Here is a 19,920-nt window from a genome sequence, read left to right as displayed (position 1 = left end):
TCAGGTGACTGAGCACTGGAACAGATCGCCCAGAGAGATTGTGGAGTCTCCCTCCCTGGAGATATTCAAGAACGATCTGGATGCAATCCTGTGCAATGTGCTCTAGGACAACCCTGCTTAAGCAGGGAGGTTGGACCTGTGATCTCTTCCAGCCTGGACCATTTCCAGGACAAACGCCCAAGCTTATCCAATCATATCCCCAATGTACGCGAAAAAAAATATACTTTATTATGTAATAATATACATAAAATATATGTTATGGTAATTATACACAAAAGCTTGCAGTGCAAAGAGAAACGGAGAAGGTCTTCGCCCTCCGCCCTCCCTCATTACAGCCTGGGCTTCATCAGCACCCGTCCCTCCGTGCGGGGCAGCCACCGCCGTTCCTTCGGCTGCTGGGAGCGTGGCCGGGGGGGAGCAGCCCCGGGCACGGCGGAGCGGGGCTGGCGGGGTGCGGGGCTGCGGTGCCGGCTGCGCTCCGAACACGCTGCTCGGCGGCCTCAGCCCCGCTGCGGCAGCGGAAACGCGTCACGGCCGCTACCAAGCTTGGGGTTACGGGGCGCATCTTCGGGACTGGGTCTGGATTTGGGACACAATCTGGGACCAGTGTTCCCTGCCGACATTTTGCCTTCCCCAGCGGGGCTCGCAGGCACAACCGCCCGCCCCGCTCCCCTCACGGCTCGCTGGCCGGCGGCGGGCGGGGCGAGGCGCGGCCCTTGGGGCTCACCCCCGGCCTCCGCCGCTCCTTCCAGCCGCCCCCCGGCCCCGCCTTCCCCGGGCATGAGACATCCGCCCCCGGCAGCACCGGGGCGGTGCGGGACCGCCCCGCTGTGCGACAGAGGCGTGCCCGGGCCGCCGTACAGCGCGGGGCATCCCACGTGGAGGGAGCCGGGCCGGGATGGGGAAGCGGCGGAGCGGGCGGGAGCTGCTGCGCAGCCTGAGCAAGAAACAGAAGAAGCACCTGCGGGAGTTCGGGGAGGAGCACCCGTTCTACGACAAGTGAGTGCCGGGGTGGGCGAACCCGAGGGAGGGAGGGGAGTTGCGGCTGCATGGTGCGCTGCCGCTCGTAAGCCTGGTATCTCGAGAGGAGAGCGGAAGGCAGGAAACCTGGGCTCGGATTTTCTTGCCACAAATGTCATGGGTTCTTGTGGTGCAGCCCGGAGGCTGCCGAGAGGAGTGAGGAAGCGGAGGAGTGCGAAGTTGGCCCGTTTGACACCAGGCCCGGCCCGTGGCTTGTCAGGGCTCCAGCTTTCCCACTGTTTGTTCCACGCCCCTTTCTGATGCCGCACAGGCTGTGAAAATTTAGCACCGAAGACCTGTGTGATAAAAGCCATGCTCTCCTGGGCAGGATGCCCGTCTGTCAGAGAGGGCACCGTCCTTTGGTGCCCCCGTGTAAACTTGTGAAGAGCGAGCTGCTCAGTCCAGGTGCTGTGTGACCTGGTGCTGCTGTAAAGCCTTGGAAGCCTGCGAGGAAAACATTGCTGTGTCACCAGGTTAAGATATGCCTTTAGGAGAACGCACATAGTGTTAAGGTCTGTTCTTTGTGTGTCCCCTGGGACCCTCCTGGTCTGTGTCGCTTGGGATGGAAGGCGGAGCCCTGTCCTGCTGGGAAGAGTGTCCTGCTGTACAGTGACGCTCAGTCCCACTCAAGGCTCTGCATCTTTTTGAAGTAGTTGAGGTTAGTTTAAGCCCAGCTTGTGTACAGTGTCTTGTTTACAGAACTGCAGTCCCAGCACTGGTTGATTAATGCTGTTTTTCCTGTAGTTTGCCTTTTTCCCACTTCATAGGTCAATATTTAGTGCTAAAGATAGGCTCTTGCTCTGGTTAACTTTGTAAAAACTATCCTTGTAGCTAGCTTCTTTTAAGTTCCTTTTATCACCTCATCTTCTGATTAAAGCTGGATTTTACTTCAGAACTTTTATTGATCTGTTGTAATGGTTGAGCACTTAGGCTTTGTGTACAGGGTGTAGTATCATCTTAGAGGGTGACCCTTCAGGGTAAGTTGCAGTGTTTTCTTAGGGAGAAATGTGTGATGCTTTGGTTTTAAACTTTCTTTTAACTTCTTTAAACTTGTAAAACTCATCCGTTCACTCTTCCCCTCATCTCTTTCATCCTGTATATAACTTCATTGACAGAGTAAGATATTTCAGTGCTTTCTTTTCAGGGTTTCTGGAAGACCAGAAGCAACTCAAATATGTGAACTGGTACTGTATTTTTTTTTTCCTTACTTTCACCTTTGTGTAGTTCAGTGAAGTGAAAAACTTTACATTTTGTGTTACCAAGTTATTCCGACTGATTAAGTTGTTCCATTTAGAAAACAAGTATTTAGGAGAAAAAAATGAATGTGATTTTTGTGTAGCTCTGAATTGTTCTCTACAATGTCTAACTCAAAACTGTAATACCATGAGAGGGCAGAAGCAGCAGGAAATAACAGCAGTCCCTGGATTTTTTGCGTATTACTTAGTTACAGTGAAAATTATATCATGGTTTAAGTTGTTTTAATAATGTTAGTAAACTTAGTGTTGCATGAGTTAGGAGATGTTTCATTCTCTGTTGAACAAAGAAATATGTTAATGCTCATTCCTCTTCTTCAGATTGCCAGTGCTTTACCTTTCAGTCAGGATTTGGTAACCTTCTTTATCATCAAATTAATAAAACACTTCAGAGTCTTAGTGTGGAAAAATTTATTGCTCTGTTTCATTTTTTTCCTTTAGCAATTTTGTGCAGTAATATAGTATGTATTTTTTTCCTTTTGGAGCTGAGAGGAATTAAGAAAGGAGTAAATGATGTTGTGCCTATATTCCTGTTTCACTATAATTTTGTCTATAATCTGGACACTGGCTTGTGCATGCTCAGGACAGAACTGGTTCTGACTCTGGCTTGTTTGAAGTGTAGGGCTGTACAACTGGGTCAAACCTGCCCAGCGCCCTGGGGAATCATTGTCAACTGACAGATATTTCACTTACTTTCTTGAAAGCCAGAAGCATTTCCAGTGTGCTTGGCTCTTGTAGGGGTGCCCTTCTACGATTTTCAACCTCTGAGTGGTTTTCTTAGAAGAATGTAGTGCTAGTTCAGTAAATACCTTGTCTGTGGAGATCAAATGCCCTCACTTTGTTGAGACTGAAAAAACTGGATTTTGTGATGCTCCCAGTCAAATCCGTGCAGAACAAGGCACTTCAGACTGTCTCCCAAGATGCTTTCAAAATCTAAATGGAGGTGTCCAGCATAAGTGATGGCATAAAATGGTGGCTTTTGAAAAATTCCTTTGCATCTGCATAGGGGTTGCATGGGAGAGGGGAAACATAACAATGGAAGTAGAAGTAAGGGTAATTGCCTGCTGCCTAATTGTTACTGTTGTTGCTGTTACACTCGTGTTTTCCTTTCCAGTCTGAGAATTCTGATAAATCGAGTGCAGAAAGCGATTCAGAGACTGAAGTGGAACAGGTCTCTGTATATCATAAGCTGCTGGCTACCCTGAAGACCTCTCCTGAGTCTGAGAGTGAGGAAGAGGAAGATGAAAGTGAATCAGAAGAAGCTGGGGAAAGTGAGGCAGAAATGGACAGTGAAGGGTCCCAGGAGACTGGAGAAGCAGATGGAGGTGAAGAAGATAAGAATGATGTACCAGAGGAGGAAGCAGGTAGTTTGTCTTTTCCCGTGCTTTGGTAAATGTTGTTTGAGTAACATGGTTTTAGCCAGGATCCTGGTGTAGACTGACTTGTTGGCTGGGTGCTCTTCTGCCTTGGAGACTGTTGCTGCATTGCCTCTGTGTGGGTGGGAGCAGCAACTGCTGAAGGATTTAGCAGGGGAAAGGGTAGCTGTGCTCATTTTCTGTCAGACAGCCCACTGCTGCTTCCTCAGATGTTGTTTGTGCGGCAGCACAGGGGAAAACCACATGGAGCAGCATACCAGGGGTTCTCACCCACTCATGGGAGACACAAGCTGTTCTCTTGAGCAGCATCTGGCTTGGCTGCTGCCACCGAGAGGAGGGAAAGGTTTGCCTCATAGCAGAGGAAAGAGTATGTAAACTGGGAGAAAACCTCCACCTTTATGATGAGGTATCCTCATTTATGAAGTCTGCAAAAAAATGCGGGGAGAGAGGAGTCAAGTTTTAATTATTTCCAGTTACTTGGGGTCTTTGGAAACTAAAAGTTTTATTTATCAAAGACATTACTTTTTTAATTTTCTCTGGGGAAACACATTTCGTATTATGTAACATTTGGCATGCTAGCCAAAAGTCGTCTTTATTGTACAATACAAAGCCTGGTTTTATCTTTTTTGATAGAGTATTGGGAGAAAAAGATCAGTAACTCAGAGTGAACAACATCTACAGACAGTAACTTTTCCAGGAGAAAATAACCCATTTCTCCCTTGACAGCTACAGACACAGCAGAGCAGACACTCGGCCAGGAGCAGGATGATGGTGCAGATACCTCTTGTGACCCACGTCATGGAGTAATTGAGGAGTTTACTGATGTGAAACACGAATCTGAATTTAGCTTGGAAACCAATTTCATGGAAGAGGAGAGTGGAGATTGCAATGCAGATACAAGAGACAGCAGTTCTTCACAAGCTTTTTCAGAAGGTAGTGTGTTTGTGTTTAGGGATCTGCATTTAGAAGAGTATCTGTAAACATGTTTAAATTCTCAAACACCTTAAGGATACTCTGTGTAGCTTCCACGTTCTTCCACTACATTATTCATTGCATTGCCCATGTGTGAGCTGGTTCCATAAGGAATACAGTTGTGTAGCTGAACCATTTGATTTCTGTATCCCCTGTGGACTGGGATTCATGCATGGTTTCTACTGTGATCGATAAAGCTTGAAGTATGAAGATCCAGAAATGTGTGTGGAGGGTGTTATCTTGTTCTGTTGCTTTAACAGTAGTTTTAAAAGCCAGTGTAATAAGAAGGGCTCTGCAAGCCTGCACTTGACTATGGAAGATATTTTTGGCACAAACAGCACAGGAGATAATTACAAAGCTGACCTGTGAGGGCATCCTTCACAACTCAGTGGAGTTAGAGGTGAGATTCTGAGAAGCTTGGTGCAACCACAGTAATTTAGACAAATGCTCTGGGCTCTCAGAATTTTGAAGGTTATGCAGAGGAGTCTGGCTGCACCAGGATCAGGAAGGTATGAGCCATCAGTGGAGCATGTGTGGTGTCTTTTAAGGTGTAGCCCAGAATCTGGGTGCATCTGAGCTCCAGTGTTGGAGTCATCCCACCATATGTAATACAAATAAGTTGCACAGGTGTGCGATCGCTCAGCGATATCCCATACACTGGCACTTGCCGAGCTTCTGCTCATATTTTATGCTCTGTGGCTTTAATATAAGATGGCATAGTTTGAGAGAGAGAAATATGTTTGTAGCATCCCTAGTGATGCTGGCTTGTCATCTTGGAGCAGCAGGTGACATTAGATCTGGGAGGCAGCCTGGTTGATACATGAAATGTGTGGAAGCATCAAAGGGCCATGCGATAGAAAAAACAGCTCGTTCTTGTTACCATAAGAATATGACTTACTTAGGCTGTTGGCATTGCATTTTAATGAGAATGGTAGTTCTCCAGCTGCATGCTAAGTATCCTAAGAGCTTTGTTCCACCTATAAATGATGCACTACTTCTCAGTGGGTTCGTGTAGCTTGGAAGTGTCTTTATAATCTATTACAGAAAACGAGTCACCTAAGCAGAAAGGGGATGAATTTCTACTCTGGCCCTGAGGTCACTAGGATTCCTGAAAATGCATCCCTTTCTTCCCTCTACTTTATCTGAAAAATGCTGGAATCAGTAAAACTCAGCTGAGAAGTGAGCCTGTAGTACAATTAAATGATACTCTGTTCATTTGTGTTGCTGGGAAGATTTTCTCAACAGTGTCATGATTAGCAAATGTCTTGACTTTTGCCTGGATAACTCATATGTGGGCTGGATATTTGTTGGCAAGCACTGGTGTTCCTAATTAGTTTTCTTTATGCAGCGAGCGCTGCTGTGCTGCAAGCAGGAAATAGGGCCTGGCTTTCAAAATAAGCTTTGCATGTGACTTTGTGTGTGCCAGTGTCTTTGAATGTAATATGATTTAACAGTTATTTGCGTCTCCTTTCCTTTTCAAAAAGAAATGCTGATTAGATAGATCAGACTTCTGCTCACTTCAGGCAATTTTTGCCTCCCTTCTCCATAACCCCCCTAATATTTTCGTACTTTATTACAAACTGTGTTCATATCACTGGCCAAAGCCCTGGGCAGAACTGTTTATAAATTAGGAAGGGCAGTAAGTTCACTTGGGACTTTACTATTGACAACCTTTTTCACCTGCAAGCGATGGATGTGTTCAAGCTAAAGGCAAAAAATTGTCACAGTGTTTTCTACTACATATTGGTTTCCTGTCCAACATTTGTTTTTTGCTTGAAAATTCTAGTACTTCCCTAAGTGCTTCTTTTTCTTTTTTAAACGCAATCTGTCAAATCTGTTCCCTCTGTTCCTGTAGAGAGAATTTGACATCCTTTCTCTCATCTCCAAATGCTCTGAAATAACTAGTTTTAATTGTGGTATTTCAGCATGGAAAATGTTCGTCTCATTTGCAAATCCATTCTGAAACTTGATTCCACTATTAGCTGCAATAGTTCTCAGGCTATTTTTTTGTTGTTGTTATAAATAGATCCATTTAAACAGCACATGGACAAAGAACTTGAAGAAAAAGAAATAGAGAAAATGTCTACCCTTCCTAAAACTTCAAGTCAAAGCCAGGTAATAGTGTTCTGTACCCTTACAGAGTTCCTAAAGATGCCTGGATTAAAATAATTCTTTTTTTATATAAAAATTAAGTAGATTGTTATTATTAGCTGTTGGCACTGGAAATATCAAGATTTTGTCACTGTTGTTGTCGAATTGTTTTCTTATGCACTTAGTGCTGTGCAAGAGTTGAAATCTGAAGTCTGCTGTTCTGTAGGCACATGGTGACACATCTGAAACACGTGGCTGTAGAGTTTGATCTGTAATCCCAAAACCTTGACATAGAGTAGAAACAGGGCTTGTTTCTGAATGTTGACAGCGTGATGCTAGGGATGTGCTCTGCAGCTGAACCTGTGAGGTGACCATGTGCTGTTTTATAAGTAATAGTGATGCACTTTCACATTCTTGCTTCAGGGTGGCATTGACAAGCTGGTGGAGGGGAATTTAATACTTATATTGTTAATTCTGGCCATAATATGTGAATATTATGTGAATTACAGTACCAGAAAGCCACCTCATTGCTTAACAGAGAATACTGGTTTTCAAAATACTCATTTTTAGACAAATCTTTGCTTCCTAACTTTTTCACATCTGATTTTGTTTTGGAGAGTTGCCTTACATTCTGGTCAGCCATATGCTGGGTGACATTCATTGGAAGATATCCAATGGTTAGTTAGTCAGAGAGAAAGCTGTGATTTTTTTAAAAAAGTTTAATTTTTTCTTTTTTGGAATATGGTGGCCAAAATTACCAGTGCCACCTGAAGAAGTGCATGATATATCTTTGCTTAGTAGTGTAGCTACTTTATGGGGATAGTTGGGAACAGCTTGCATGGCAGAAGGCTTAAAGTTTAGAGTTTTTCCCTCTTACATTGATAGCTGTTGCCCTCAAAATCAGAGAGACACCCAGCAAGATTTCATTTAGCAATTGAATCACAACTTCTGGGATTAGCCTCTAATGGGTTTGTTTTCATCTTTAAATAATGTAGGTACCTCAGTGTGGCCAGTTGGTAAGCATAGTTGGAGTCTAGGGTTTTCATTTTTTCCCTGGGTTGAGCCACTGATTTGCTGGGTGGGTTAGGCAGAAAATTGCATCCTTCCTCAGTTTTCTGTAAAATGAGAACAGTTATAGACACATCACTGCAAGATCCATCCAGGTCCGCTGAGCTCAAGTTTATTGTTATTTACCCTGGCAGACTCTAAAAGAGATTGTATATTGAAAAAAAGGATTGAACTTATATTATGAAAAGGTAATTTCTGAAATTTCATGAACTTGATTAAACTGTCAGCTCTGGTGACATGCCTTTAAGTATACGAAGTTGGGTACATGTGACTCCTCTTTGTTGTTGGCTTTTTCTTTTCAGTGGCCAAGACTGGGCCAACTAACTTTTTCTTCCACTTTGGAGAAACATAAAACTTTGAAAGCAGACAAAGAAGTTGATGTGAAACAGCTTTATCTCCACAAGCCTTTAGAGTCCACTTGGCCAAAAGTGAACAAACAATTTCTCTCCTCGGTGAACAAACCAAGCGATTCCCCTTTTACCCCGTTGCAAAGAGACCTCTTCTGTATCATGAATACATACCAGGACTTGTTCTATCCAGAAAGAAATGCTTTAACAAATGGAGAAGAAATCCGTCATGCTTACTGCCTGCATGCCTTGAACCATGTTCTGAAGGCAAATGCCCAGGTGCTCAGCAACAATGCCAAGCGAAGAGACCGAAAGCCAGGGTCCGACACAGATGACTACAGGGATCAGGGGCTCACTAGGCCTAAGGTAAGAGAGCTCCATTAACATGATTCCCCAGTCCCCACCCTGGCTGCCTGTACAAACATCCTGGTAGTTTATACAGAAGCATTTCTGTTGCTGCTCCCTCAGGTGACATGTTTCTGGGCATGTGGCTTTCCGCATCCCTTTATCATGCCCAAAAGTTGTCCTCTATGGGCAGGGCAAGTGCCCTGCAAGAAGCAGTGGTCACGGGGTTGTTAACCAGCCTGTCTCTGTGCCGAGCCATGAGTTTGACTTACCTCTTTGTCCCCATATCGCTACAGGCTGTTACCTTTTCCTGCTTCCATATCTAAATCTACTGGCACAGACAGGTGCTTCCACATCAATCTTCACCATTAGTGCAGGTAGAGTAGGCTGTCACCCAGTGTGGTTTGTGCCAGAATTTTTTTTGTCTTTATGCACTTGTAAGGACTTGCCTGCATGGAAGGATCTTTCTGTACCTGGGAGAACTCAGGGAATCCCATTGTCAAGGCCACCTGTCATAACTGGGGGAGTGGTCCCCAAACCAGTCCTCCCTGGATTCACAGCATCCTCTAGCTGATAACCAGGCAGATTCAACTATGGCCAGCCTGTCACTGGTGTGCCAGCTGCCCGTTGAACAGTTCCAGAGTCGGGTTTTAGTGTTTGCTGCACACCTGGCCAATGGCTTTGGTTTCTGTGTTGACTCCCCTGTTAGACATCTATATTTCAGAGTTCTGTGCAGAGACTGTTGCCACTCACCCAGAAGCCAGCCACTGACCCCATCTCTGTATCACGAGAGCTCTTGCTTGCCTGGGGGCAAGGGGGAACAGGAGAATGTGCTTAGTTTTCAGTTCCCCTGTATGGTATCCTGGGTGTGAGATGGGGAACCAAGCTGAGCTGCTGGCCAGTACCAGTTCATGTGCACACTGCATCCCATTGCATCCTCCTTCCCCACTGCATGTCAGATTTGTTTTGGTTGTTGGGATGCCCCCCGGTGGCATATCCAAGTAAAAAAAAATAATTTAACATACAGTTAACTGTGAGTGTTCATATTTTACGGGTTATTCTGTTGTAACTATTGATCTGTGCAGGTGCTGATTATAGTGCCCTTCAGGGAATGTGCTCTGCGAATTGTGCATATTTTCATCAATCTTCTTGAAGTGAATGACAAAAAAAAAATAGATGTAAGTAATAAAAAGCGCTTCAAAGGGGAGTTTGGCTCTGACCCGGAAGAGAAGCCCCCCAACCTGAAAAGACCTGAAGATTATGAAGCTGTCTTTGCTGGCAACATTGATGACCACTTCAGAATTGGTAATGACCTACTGAACAGAGCGGTTTTAGCTTGGAAAGAACTGCGAAGTAACAAGATCTTCCCAAATGTCTAGGAGCTATCAGGGCTGAAGTTCTGGCGAGATTCTAGGCTCTTTGGTATTCCTGCTGTTTTTGCACTGGCAAGTTGGATTTTTCTGAAAATCTTTCTTGCCTTGCCAGAACTTAAAAAGGAAGAGAAATTAGAAAAGTAATTATTTTCGCATCAAGTTCAGAATCATTTAAAATGCAATGACTGCTTTATTCTAGAAGGACTGCCCACACCTCATTTTGAAGATAGCCTTGATTATGCAGCAAAGTCTTTCATGTTATAAAAAAAAATCTTTGGGGTTTAATCAGCCTGTTCACAGTGTCTCTTGTAATTGGTAATGGTTGGAACAAACTTAAAGCTCAATACTGAGCAAAGCAGTTTTCTGCTTTTTTTCCCGTGGTTTTCATGAAAAGCAAGGGAGGCAGCAAGTAGGAGTGTTGGACCAGCAGCAAATTTGAGACTGTTTCATAATATTGTAATCTTATGCTGTTTAGTAACTCAGTATGCAGAGAATTAGCTAGTGGCTTGTTTCCTGGAGCTGCCAAGATGAGAAGGCAGTTTTTTTAACTTAACTTGACAGATCAGAGGCTTTTGAAATATTGCGCCTCGGAAGATAAATTGGCACCCCAAGAAATGTAATGAAGATTACAAGCAGGTCACACTCAGTCTTTCTTTCTTCCTTCCCCAGTGAATATCTCTCAGGCTGAGAGCATCTTCCTTTCAGTAGCATAATAATTTTCCTTTCAGTCTTCTCCCATAACGCAGTCTGCTTGTTCCACTTACTAGGTGTTAAGAAATGCTTGAACAAACTTTCAGTGCTGTTGCTTGCAGAAGCAAATCATAGAAGCAGAAAAATTTCTCTTTCTTACTGTGCCTCACACCCTGTTACTTCTGCACAAAGATCTAATTTAAAGCACATTTGTTATGCCTTACTGAAACCACTCTTTCACATTTTTAAACAGAAAAAAGACATGATGTTGCTAAGCTGTGTATATGTTCTGACAAGTGATATCTTCTTCCTGGAAAGTCAACCAATTGAACCTTTCTTTTTTCTTTTTTTTTTCCCTTTTTTATCATTGGGTTAAAATAGCAGTAGGGACCCCCACCACTGTCTGTCTGTGTGAAATTCTTCAGTTGTACTTGTGATAGTTGGTTTCACACAGACAGAGAAAGAAGCTGGAGAGACTCCTTTGTTGGGCAGACTGTAGGGGTCATTTGAACGTGGTCTGGACTAGCCGGATTTTTAAGATCAGAAAACTGGGTTCTAGCAATATTGCCATGTAATTATGACACAAACTCCTTTGATTCCTTCCCTTTCCTGTCTATAACATGAGAGGTGATGCATAAGCTGCATCAGCATGTACCCTGCAGCATATGGTGTGAGAAGCAGCGGCAGGCAACGTACAAAACTGGTCATGCATTGGTCATTGTAATATGAAGAACCTTTACCTTCATGGTTTAGTAGCAAATCTTACAGCTCTGTCAATAAAGGCAGTTACATAGTCAAGAGGTCCGCACCAAATCCTTCATGACAGATTAAAATAACAGTAACTATAATACCTAAAGGCAGAGACCAAAGTTTAGGATTTAGGGTAAAAGGAGTAGTTAATAATTTCTGGCTTTTATTTCTTCCTGAAGTACTTCAGCCCTCTCATCCCCCTGTTTAGCAGAAAAAATATCACAAAAAAAATATGTTTCAGTCAAAAAATTTTGTCCAGGTTTTGAAAAATCTGGAAAAAAGTACTACTAAAAGACTTTGCTGAATTTCATGAAAATTTTCCAAATGCTTGACAAATGGGGGTAGAGTGGGTAAGTACTTTTTGAGGACAGAAAAGTTACCGACAGATTAGTTGTGTCCAGCTGTTATCATCAGTATGTGTCAAGGGAGAGGAGGTGTAGGGAGTTACTGTTACAGAGCCTGCTAGAAGAATACGGTTGATAATTGATCTTAACTAAGAATTTGCCATTGGTTGTTGTTGGACAGGAGTTGCAATTCTTCAGAAGAGTATGAGGCTGTATGCACCATTTTACTCATCAGACATCATCATTGCCTCTCCCCTGGGGATGAGGACTGTTATTGGCGCAGAGGGGGAGAAGAAGAGAGATTTTGATTTTCTGTCGTCAATAGAAATTCTCATAATTGATCAAGCAGATATTTACCTGATGCAGAACTGGGAACACGTTCTGGTGCGTCTTCCGTATGTATTCATTTTTGTGTTGTACTGTGTCTCATTAGTCTGGTGTAACTCGGTTTTGGCAGTGAGCAGTATTGCTGTTTTTTATTGACTTGATTCCAGACATGTATGTTTGTTCCTTTTTCTCCCTCCACCCTGATATTTTCCTTATACTAAGAATATTCTTTCTACAGATTTTGGTAGTATTCAGCACCTGTTCTTTATAAATCTTAGTGGTATATTTCATCAGAGATATTTTTTGAACAGTTTTAATTATCTTGCAGGATGAGATAGTGATGATTCTTTTAATCACATCTAGGAGAAAATATGCCAGCTGTCTGACTGCCCAGTGTCTCAGTCAGATTGCAACCATATGAGGAATCTTTACAACCTAATTCAGGTTCTCCCAGAAAGCAATAAGAGCTGCTGCATGTCTCCATTGACTGCCAAGATACTAAACCTTAGTCATGTCCATAGTTAAACAGTATGAACGTTTTTGTGTACATTTAATGAAAACAGAGCTTTTGGATTGTGGCTAGTATGTGGTAGTACCTGTGCTTTTTGGCTTTTGGTTAATAAAAGTTTTCAGGACAGAAAGGGCGGGGATTTTCTTCCCACACACAAACACCTTTGAAGTACCTGGACCAGGCATTTTGACTGCATGATGTTACTGTGCATTTTGAATGAGTCCAGAAGGTGTCTTCTTTCCTCATGAGTCCCAGGAAGGGCATATGAGTCTACGTGATGTGCAAAGAATGAGTCCTGGAGCCTGTTTCCTGTTTTTCCCTTTAGGTGCAACTAAAGGGAAAAATGAGGTGAATTTCTTCACACGCACCCAAATTCTCCCTGAATGTGATGGGAGCTGAACTGCACTTGGGCTTCTTTCAGCTCAGAAACCTTGGGCCCATTGATTTTAATACAAACAAATCCATTATACTTGCCCCGAGGAGAAGATTGGAAGCAAAGGTTACTGTTACTGGTGACTAAAGAGATGGTAGCTTTCAGTTCTGTGGCAGAAAATCAAGTAAATTACTCTTGCTGTGGTCAATAAATTCCAGACAGTTGTGTCTTGGGAGATACTGTTGTTTTATATGCTCTGCTGTCTTGCTGGTCCCTGCCCTCTTTCTCGATGCAGTTCAGGCTTTTGCACACAGGGTGCAGGGATGTCAGTAGTGATGTGTTTCCATCTGTCTGTGTAGCACCTGATGAAGCACATCAACCTGCTGCCTCTGGATTCCCATGGGGTAGACTTTTCCCGAGTGCGAATGCTGAACCTCAACAACTGGTCCAAATACTACCGGCAGACGCTGCTGTTCAGTGCCCTTCTGGACCCCCAGATCAACTCTGTCTTCAACAAACACTGCTTCAATTACGTTGGGCAGGTGAGCTCACAGACGAGCTGAAAGATTTCTTCTAATGTGGACAGAAGGGAGGGGGAGAGGAACAGAAAACCCAACGTGCAGAAAAATTCCATAACTCAGTTGCTTAAAGACTGTGCCAATCATTTCACTTACCCAAGTAATGCAGTCTGAATCTCCATGACGCTACATGCTGTGCCAGAGGCATGAAGAACTACTCTTTATGCACCCATGCTTGTTTGATCCTTTTCTTTCATGGATAACTGCTGTTTAATGTCAGAAATCGGACTTTTTTTTTCTTAATTTGACACACAGAAGTTATCTTGTTTTATTTATGTTGTTGTTAAGTGGAGGGTTCACCTGCTTCCTTTTTTTTTTAAATTTCCTACTGTATAAGAAGCATGAATTGTTAGTACTTTGAAAGAAACAGGAAAAGTAAAAACCTTAGTAGATCATCTCAAATATATCGAAGTCAGGGCATTAGTAGTCATTGTGTATTTAGCAGATCCAGTATGTGTATACATGACAGTAGTTTTGTATTGGAGCTTTCCTAAAAACAGCCCTGTGCACCTCTGGCAGATGTGAGTTCCAAGCAGAAAGCTGGCTGCCTTTGGCATGCTGCTTCCCTTAACATCCTACTTTCTTCTCGCAGGTGGCTGTCCGCAACGTGCCACTCGTTGGCTCCATTAGCCACGTTGTGGTCCAGCTTCCTCATGTTTTTCGGAGATTAGAAGCTGAAAGTGTAACTTCTGTAATAGATGCAAGGTACTGTGTGTTTCAGACTGTTTTGCTGTGCCCTAATGACTGCAGTTTTGGGTTTAGCGGAGCATACTGTTCCCTGCAGAGCACACTGTGTTTTCACCACAAGGAGGATGCCTTTATTAGTCCTCAGGTGTAGGCTGGGCTCTGCACACATGGAGGGGAATACTGGCCTTCTCCTTCCCAAAGGCACATGAGAATAAAGTCTGGGAAAGGAATATCAGTCTCTGCCATGATTGCATAGTACTGATGAAGCCTTTTATCCTCTATGCATGTAGAAATCCTATGAAGTTAAAAAAAAGAAAAATGTTTAGAAAATCTTCTGTAGTCTGTTGTAGGATGGTATTTATGTTTGAGGTCATGTCAGTATCAGAAAGCTAAATCTTAGCTCTGGTTACAACATACTTGTTTTCTTAACTGAGGTTTCAGTTTTTCATCGACAAAGTCTTGCCCGAGTACCGCGATGCCATCATGTCACACACGCTCATTTACGTCCCATCATACTTTGACTACGTGCGTCTTCGAAATTACTTCAAGAAAGAGGACCTGAATTTTACTCACATTTGCGAATACACTAAGAAAGCTGCTGTCTGCAGAGCAAGGCGGTTCTTTCTCAAGGGAGAGAAGCAGTTTTTATTGTTCACTGAGCGCTTCCACTTTTACAAAAGGTAAATTGTGGACCGAGTTTTCCCTCTGAGTTGCATGTGTGCTGTTTTGAAGGCTGAGTCTGACCTTGATCATAGATGGACCATACTGCTTTTTGAATCTGTTGGATCTCTCTGAGGACATCTTTGACTGAAGTAAGATCTGCTGAGTTTAAAGATTTTGCATGTTGTCTGCAGTCCCTTTGCAGAGACTTTAATACTTGGGTATGTGCAAGGCTTTATTCAGGAAGGTAAGTGCTGCCAAGTTCCACTGATGTCAGGACAGGATGATATAGCTTGCAAATGGGATTCATTGGGCCTTTTATTTGTGTTCATCTGTGCCACAGTAGTTGCATAAAATTTTGGAAAAGGGTGTGTAATTGATTCAATAATGCAGTACAGCAAACTGAGGCCACTTGGAAAATTTGCTACGTCCTGACTGGAGCTGTTTACAAGTTCCTAACGGAAGAGGATTTTTTCTATTAGCAGAAGATGTTTTGGCAAGTACAAAAAGTTTCATGAGTCTTAGTCTGATCAGGCTTCACTGTCTTAAAATCCAGGCTAAAGAGGCTGACTACTACATAAGTTGGTGGTGATCAGTACTTTAGAGGAAGTCATTGTGCCTGACAGTGGTAGATTTCCCCGGTAAATTCCACTTCTCTATTTAGTCTTAGTCCATGACAGAGGGTTTGTAGAGTTGAGTTACAACTGATGAGCACTGAAGTTGATGGAAATCGGAAGAACTGTACAAGATTGGTGGTTTAATATTCACATTTTGTAAAAATCGGCAACAAATTTACTTCTTTGCTTTTTCCTAATACAGGTATACAATAAAAGGCATTAGGAACCTCATTTTCTATGAGCTACCAACATACTCCCACTTCTACAGTGAGATTTGTAACATGATGAAGGCCACAGACAATGGAGTGGATGCTACTTGGACTTGTACTGTGCTCTACTCCAAGTATGATGCTCAGAAATTGGCTGCAGTGGTTGGCATAGATCGCACAGCTCAAATGCTACAGTCCAAGAAAAACGTGCACCTCTTCGTTACAGGAGAAAATGAATAACTCATACTACAGACTGGACAATTGGATGGACCTGCATTTTACTCCTAATGCAGTTTTTTATATTGCTTTTTTTAAAAGTGTTAAACTTTTTACTCCCTTTTTATTAAATATTCTGTTGAAATTGTTCACATAGTATTAAATTTTGTATTTCAGTACTCTGCAACAACAAAAAACGAAGGATGGCATTCAAAAAAGCAGGGGCTAGGAAGTACTCTCTGTACAGAAACGAAATCAGTCCAGAACTATTCTTCTTGTATATTGAAAAACTCACTGGTCAATAAAGAATCATGCTGTGATAAACAAGATTTTGACTGTTTTGCTTCATTTTCAGGTGTAGCAAACTCACTTTCTTTTATCAAAGGAAACATTTTCCTCTAATCTAGAGTAAGAAATATGCCCAAGTATTTAATGAGTCACTATTCTGTAAGCCTACACAAGGGAGGTGCAGGCAAAGCCTCTTCAACACAGGTGTGTTGCTGAATGAGAGGTGGACTTGCTTCAAGTTGACACTTTAGAGAATTCATGAATGTGCTTGGGTAGGAGCTCTGGTTTTGCATTTTTCTGGAGTGACCTGAATATCTCTGCCTCCTATAACAGACCTTCTGGCCCGTCAGTTTTACCAGGGATAAGTACAAAACCAGGTGGTGCAGTTGCAAATACCCATGGTCTCGTATCTCACACCATGGTGAAGGTGGTTTGTCTGTGTTTTTTCTCTTAATAGTTGCTTATGGACAGCATGGAAGTGTCATGGTGCTGCCTGTATTTTCTTTTCTTCTTCCAAGAAGCTAAGCCTAATTTAAAAGGAGCTAAAAGTAGAGAGATTAGTTCTTGTAAGCACATGTTAGGACAGTGGGAAAATTGTTCTCTGGAGGGGCAGGTGAGCCCTGCATCAGCCCACATGCTGGAAGGAAACAACCATCCTGTAATAAGCTTGAGGGAGTTCTTGTCTAGGAGGCTTAAAGTAAATATAACAAAGTGAAATAAACTCCTTGAGTAAACAAGGCACATGATTTTTGCCAATTTTTGTCATATGCTTGAGTCCTGTATTTCTCAGAGGCTAGTAATCATTTAGCAGACATGAAAATCGATGCAGTTTCTTTCTTTGCATTGTAAGTAATGGTGTTTATTAATTTTACATACCTCTGCTGTAGCACACAAGAATTAAGAGCCAGCCCAAGTGAAGTTTTTCTTGTGAACATCTGTACAGCACAGAAGGCAGTAGCAGCAAACAAGGATTTTTCTTGTATGGCCCAGGCTGGATGTGGGAGAATTGTGGCTGTGCATATGAAAACAAGCACATGAAATAGGATTAAGGAATTTTCTTTCTACACCGGATGTACTTAGCAGAGATGAATGGCTGACCTCTGAGGAGGCTAAAGTGGGATAGCTGCTTAGGGAGATAACGTGGTGCAGTGCAGCTACTGTTTAAAGAAGCAGCAAGAGTTTTGTGCCAAAGCCTTAACTGCAAGGATTTTTCTGCCTCCACTGAGGTTAATAGCAAAGTGCTTTGTTAGGAGTATGGCCAAACTGAAGTCAGAGGCCCTCATGATTTTTATATCAACTACCTGGGTTTGTTCCTAAGACAAGTATACTTGGAAATGTGAAATGTATATACCCGTGTCACATTTCTAATGTTGATTATTAACTATAACTCACTGATTGCCAAAGCTGTGTGTAAATGCCTCTTCACTGCCTTCAGCTGGTGCTCGGAGCTGCTGGCACAAAGTTGGTGTGTGACTGCCCTTAGAGAGCTCACATATGAGATTTTTGTGCCGTGACAAATTCTTACTTTAGTAAGGACCCTCATAAGCCAGCACTAGGAATCTTGTCTAGGAGGCTGTGCTAGTGGGTCAGATGGATTTGGTGATACGGGGAGCCCTTCTCTGTACTGGTGTGAGGGTGTTTCTGTTCCCAGGTGCTTCCTCCTACCCCTGTGCTGTGTTGTTCCCACACTTTGGCTGTTCTCCCACTTGACAGTGGAATTGCGGTGAACTGGGGAACTGGATTTGGTCTATTAAAATTCCTCCTTTGCCCCTTCTCTATAATTTTAAATAATTTCCTCTTGCAGTTCACAGCAGGACTTTGCAGAGGTATTTGTCCAAGAGTGGCTCCAAAGACAGTGAGTTACTGGAACATGATGAGTGCCAAGGTCATAGTTTTGCCCATCCTGGACGCACATTCATGGGCACCAATGCTCTGCTTGCTGGGACAAATGCTGGCTCCAAAGGAGTTACTTTAAAGCCCATCTTGTAATGCATTTTCCTGACTATTAATGTGGCTTTCAGAGAGGTGGCTGAACTTAACGCATTAGTGTGGGGACACAAAGTCAATTTTAGAAATCAGTATATCTGAATTTTTAGAAATATGTATATCTGAGTCTCTTTTTTAATTGTTCAAGAGTTGTTCAAGTTTTGACACAAGTGGAATAAGAAAAGGCGTTATCAAATACAATATTTTACCTCTTTTTACTTGACAGCATGCAGTCTCTGCATGGTATTTTGCCACTTTTTCACAAGAATGCACCAGTGATGACTAACTACTCATCTTGAGGAAACAAATGTAAAACAAAATCCTGTTCATTTTGACCTCAGTAGGGGTCAAACCTCTAAGGGGGTGATGATGTTCTTAAGAATCCATTTTGTTTTCATTGTTTCAAGAGGATCTCGGAGTACTGAAAATTAATCCTGCATTCTCTGTGGAAGGTGCTGTAATGAAGTGAAAGCTGATGGCCTGTTCCAGGCACTGGCTGCTAATGTACAGTAGTGCCAAAACTATAGCATCTAGCTTTTGTGAATTCAAACCCAAGGGTAAAAATAAACTGGGATGGAGATGGTAAACAAGAAATTCTTTTCAGTATCTTCTGTCTCAGGAAATTTCTAAGGAAAATCTACTAATGGATGACCAAGAGAAAAACATACTTGTCTCTACAGGAAGACTGTTCTTCCAGCTAATGAGCTCATGTCATAGTGGATCGTTTTTTCGCTAGCAAAACCTAATCAGGATAAGAGGTTTGTTACATTTTGTTGCTCCTTTCAAAAATGACAAAAAGGCAATATTTTTTTTTTCTGAAAATGTGTTTGCAGGATAAGAGCCAGCCTTCTGCTGCTGCCTGTATTAATGTGGAGGAGGGAGGGAAAGGTGACTTCGGGACAGTCTGTCTCCGGCGCTGGAGAGCTGCCTCCTGTGACGAGGCAGGTTGTTAGTTTTGCAGCAGTTATTGGGAAACATGGGATGAATCACATGAGAGAGAAACTGGAGCATTGCTGTTAACAACAGCAGAATTAACAATTACTTTACAGCTGTGCTGTCACAGGCTGCCAGGGCTTCTCAGCTCCGTGTTAGTCATGCTCTGTGGCCTCAGCCCTAGGAATTACCCTCCAGGGTTTGGGGTTTTTTTGGGCTTGGTATCCAAGCGTGTCTGATGAAACAGTTTGCGTGGGGGGCAGTCCAGAAAGCCTATCCACAAAAGCATATGGGGATGTATGAGGACCCTGTGCAGAGAGGGAGAGGGATGAGAGCAATTGGAGGATGCAGTCCTTACTGTCACCCAGCTGGCTGGGCTGTCCCACTGCTCTCCTGCCTGGGGACCCACCTGCACAGCAGAGAGGACTCCTCTCTTTATCATATGGATCTGATCAGAAAGCTCCCACAGGTTCTGCACCAGGAAGGAAGCAGTGGCCCAAGGGAAGGTCACTGGAGTGAGCCACCTTCATTTCCCCTCCCCAGAGGTGCCAGGTGACCCTTAATCCCATAGGGAAGGTGAAGGTTCTGCTGGTATGCTGGCAGAGCTGTGCCATGCAACAGCCTGGCACGAGGAGGGCACAAAGCCAGAAGAAACCTGACTGCAAAACACCACACAGGGTTTATTAGACATGTGTATTACTGTAGCCAGCTCTCATCCTGGCCAACAGGGTGCTTTTGCCCACACTAGATCCAAGACGTAGTTCAGTCCCTGTGGCTTTAAATCTCATCTTCTGTGCCGACCTTGATAGTACAGGGTAATTAATTAGCCCAGGGCTGGTTGCATTTTAATTAACCATTAGCTTCAGCGGTGCTTCGGCATTGCTTGTTTTGTCAGGTGGACTGGGA

General features: G+C 43.2%; 1 protein-coding gene across 1 annotated transcript; it reads left to right on the top strand.

The window, feature by feature from the left end:
* The first annotated feature begins 851 nt into the window (after positions 1-851).
* DIEXF (digestive organ expansion factor homolog (zebrafish)) lies at positions 852-16,121 on the top strand. Its single transcript, XM_017811782.1, has 12 exons — positions 852-999; positions 2,165-2,204; positions 3,388-3,637; positions 4,376-4,582; positions 6,648-6,736; positions 8,083-8,493; positions 9,558-9,777; positions 11,811-12,013; positions 13,200-13,382; positions 14,011-14,123; positions 14,540-14,785; positions 15,585-16,121. Exons 1-12 carry the CDS (start codon positions 899-901, stop codon positions 15,829-15,831), a joined length of 2,310 nt encoding a protein of 769 aa, XP_017667271.1. The 5' UTR covers positions 852-898; the 3' UTR covers positions 15,832-16,121.
* The last annotated feature ends 3,799 nt before the right edge of the window (positions 16,122-19,920 follow it).

This window comes from Lepidothrix coronata, unplaced genomic scaffold (assembly GCF_001604755.1).
Source record: "Lepidothrix coronata isolate B3197 unplaced genomic scaffold, Lepidothrix_coronata-1.0 Scaffold33, whole genome shotgun sequence".
NCBI classification, from domain to species: domain Eukaryota; kingdom Metazoa; phylum Chordata; class Aves; order Passeriformes; family Pipridae; genus Lepidothrix; species Lepidothrix coronata.
The sequence above is the reverse complement of the archived record's forward strand: the minus strand, read 5'-3'. Positions and strand labels throughout refer to the sequence as shown.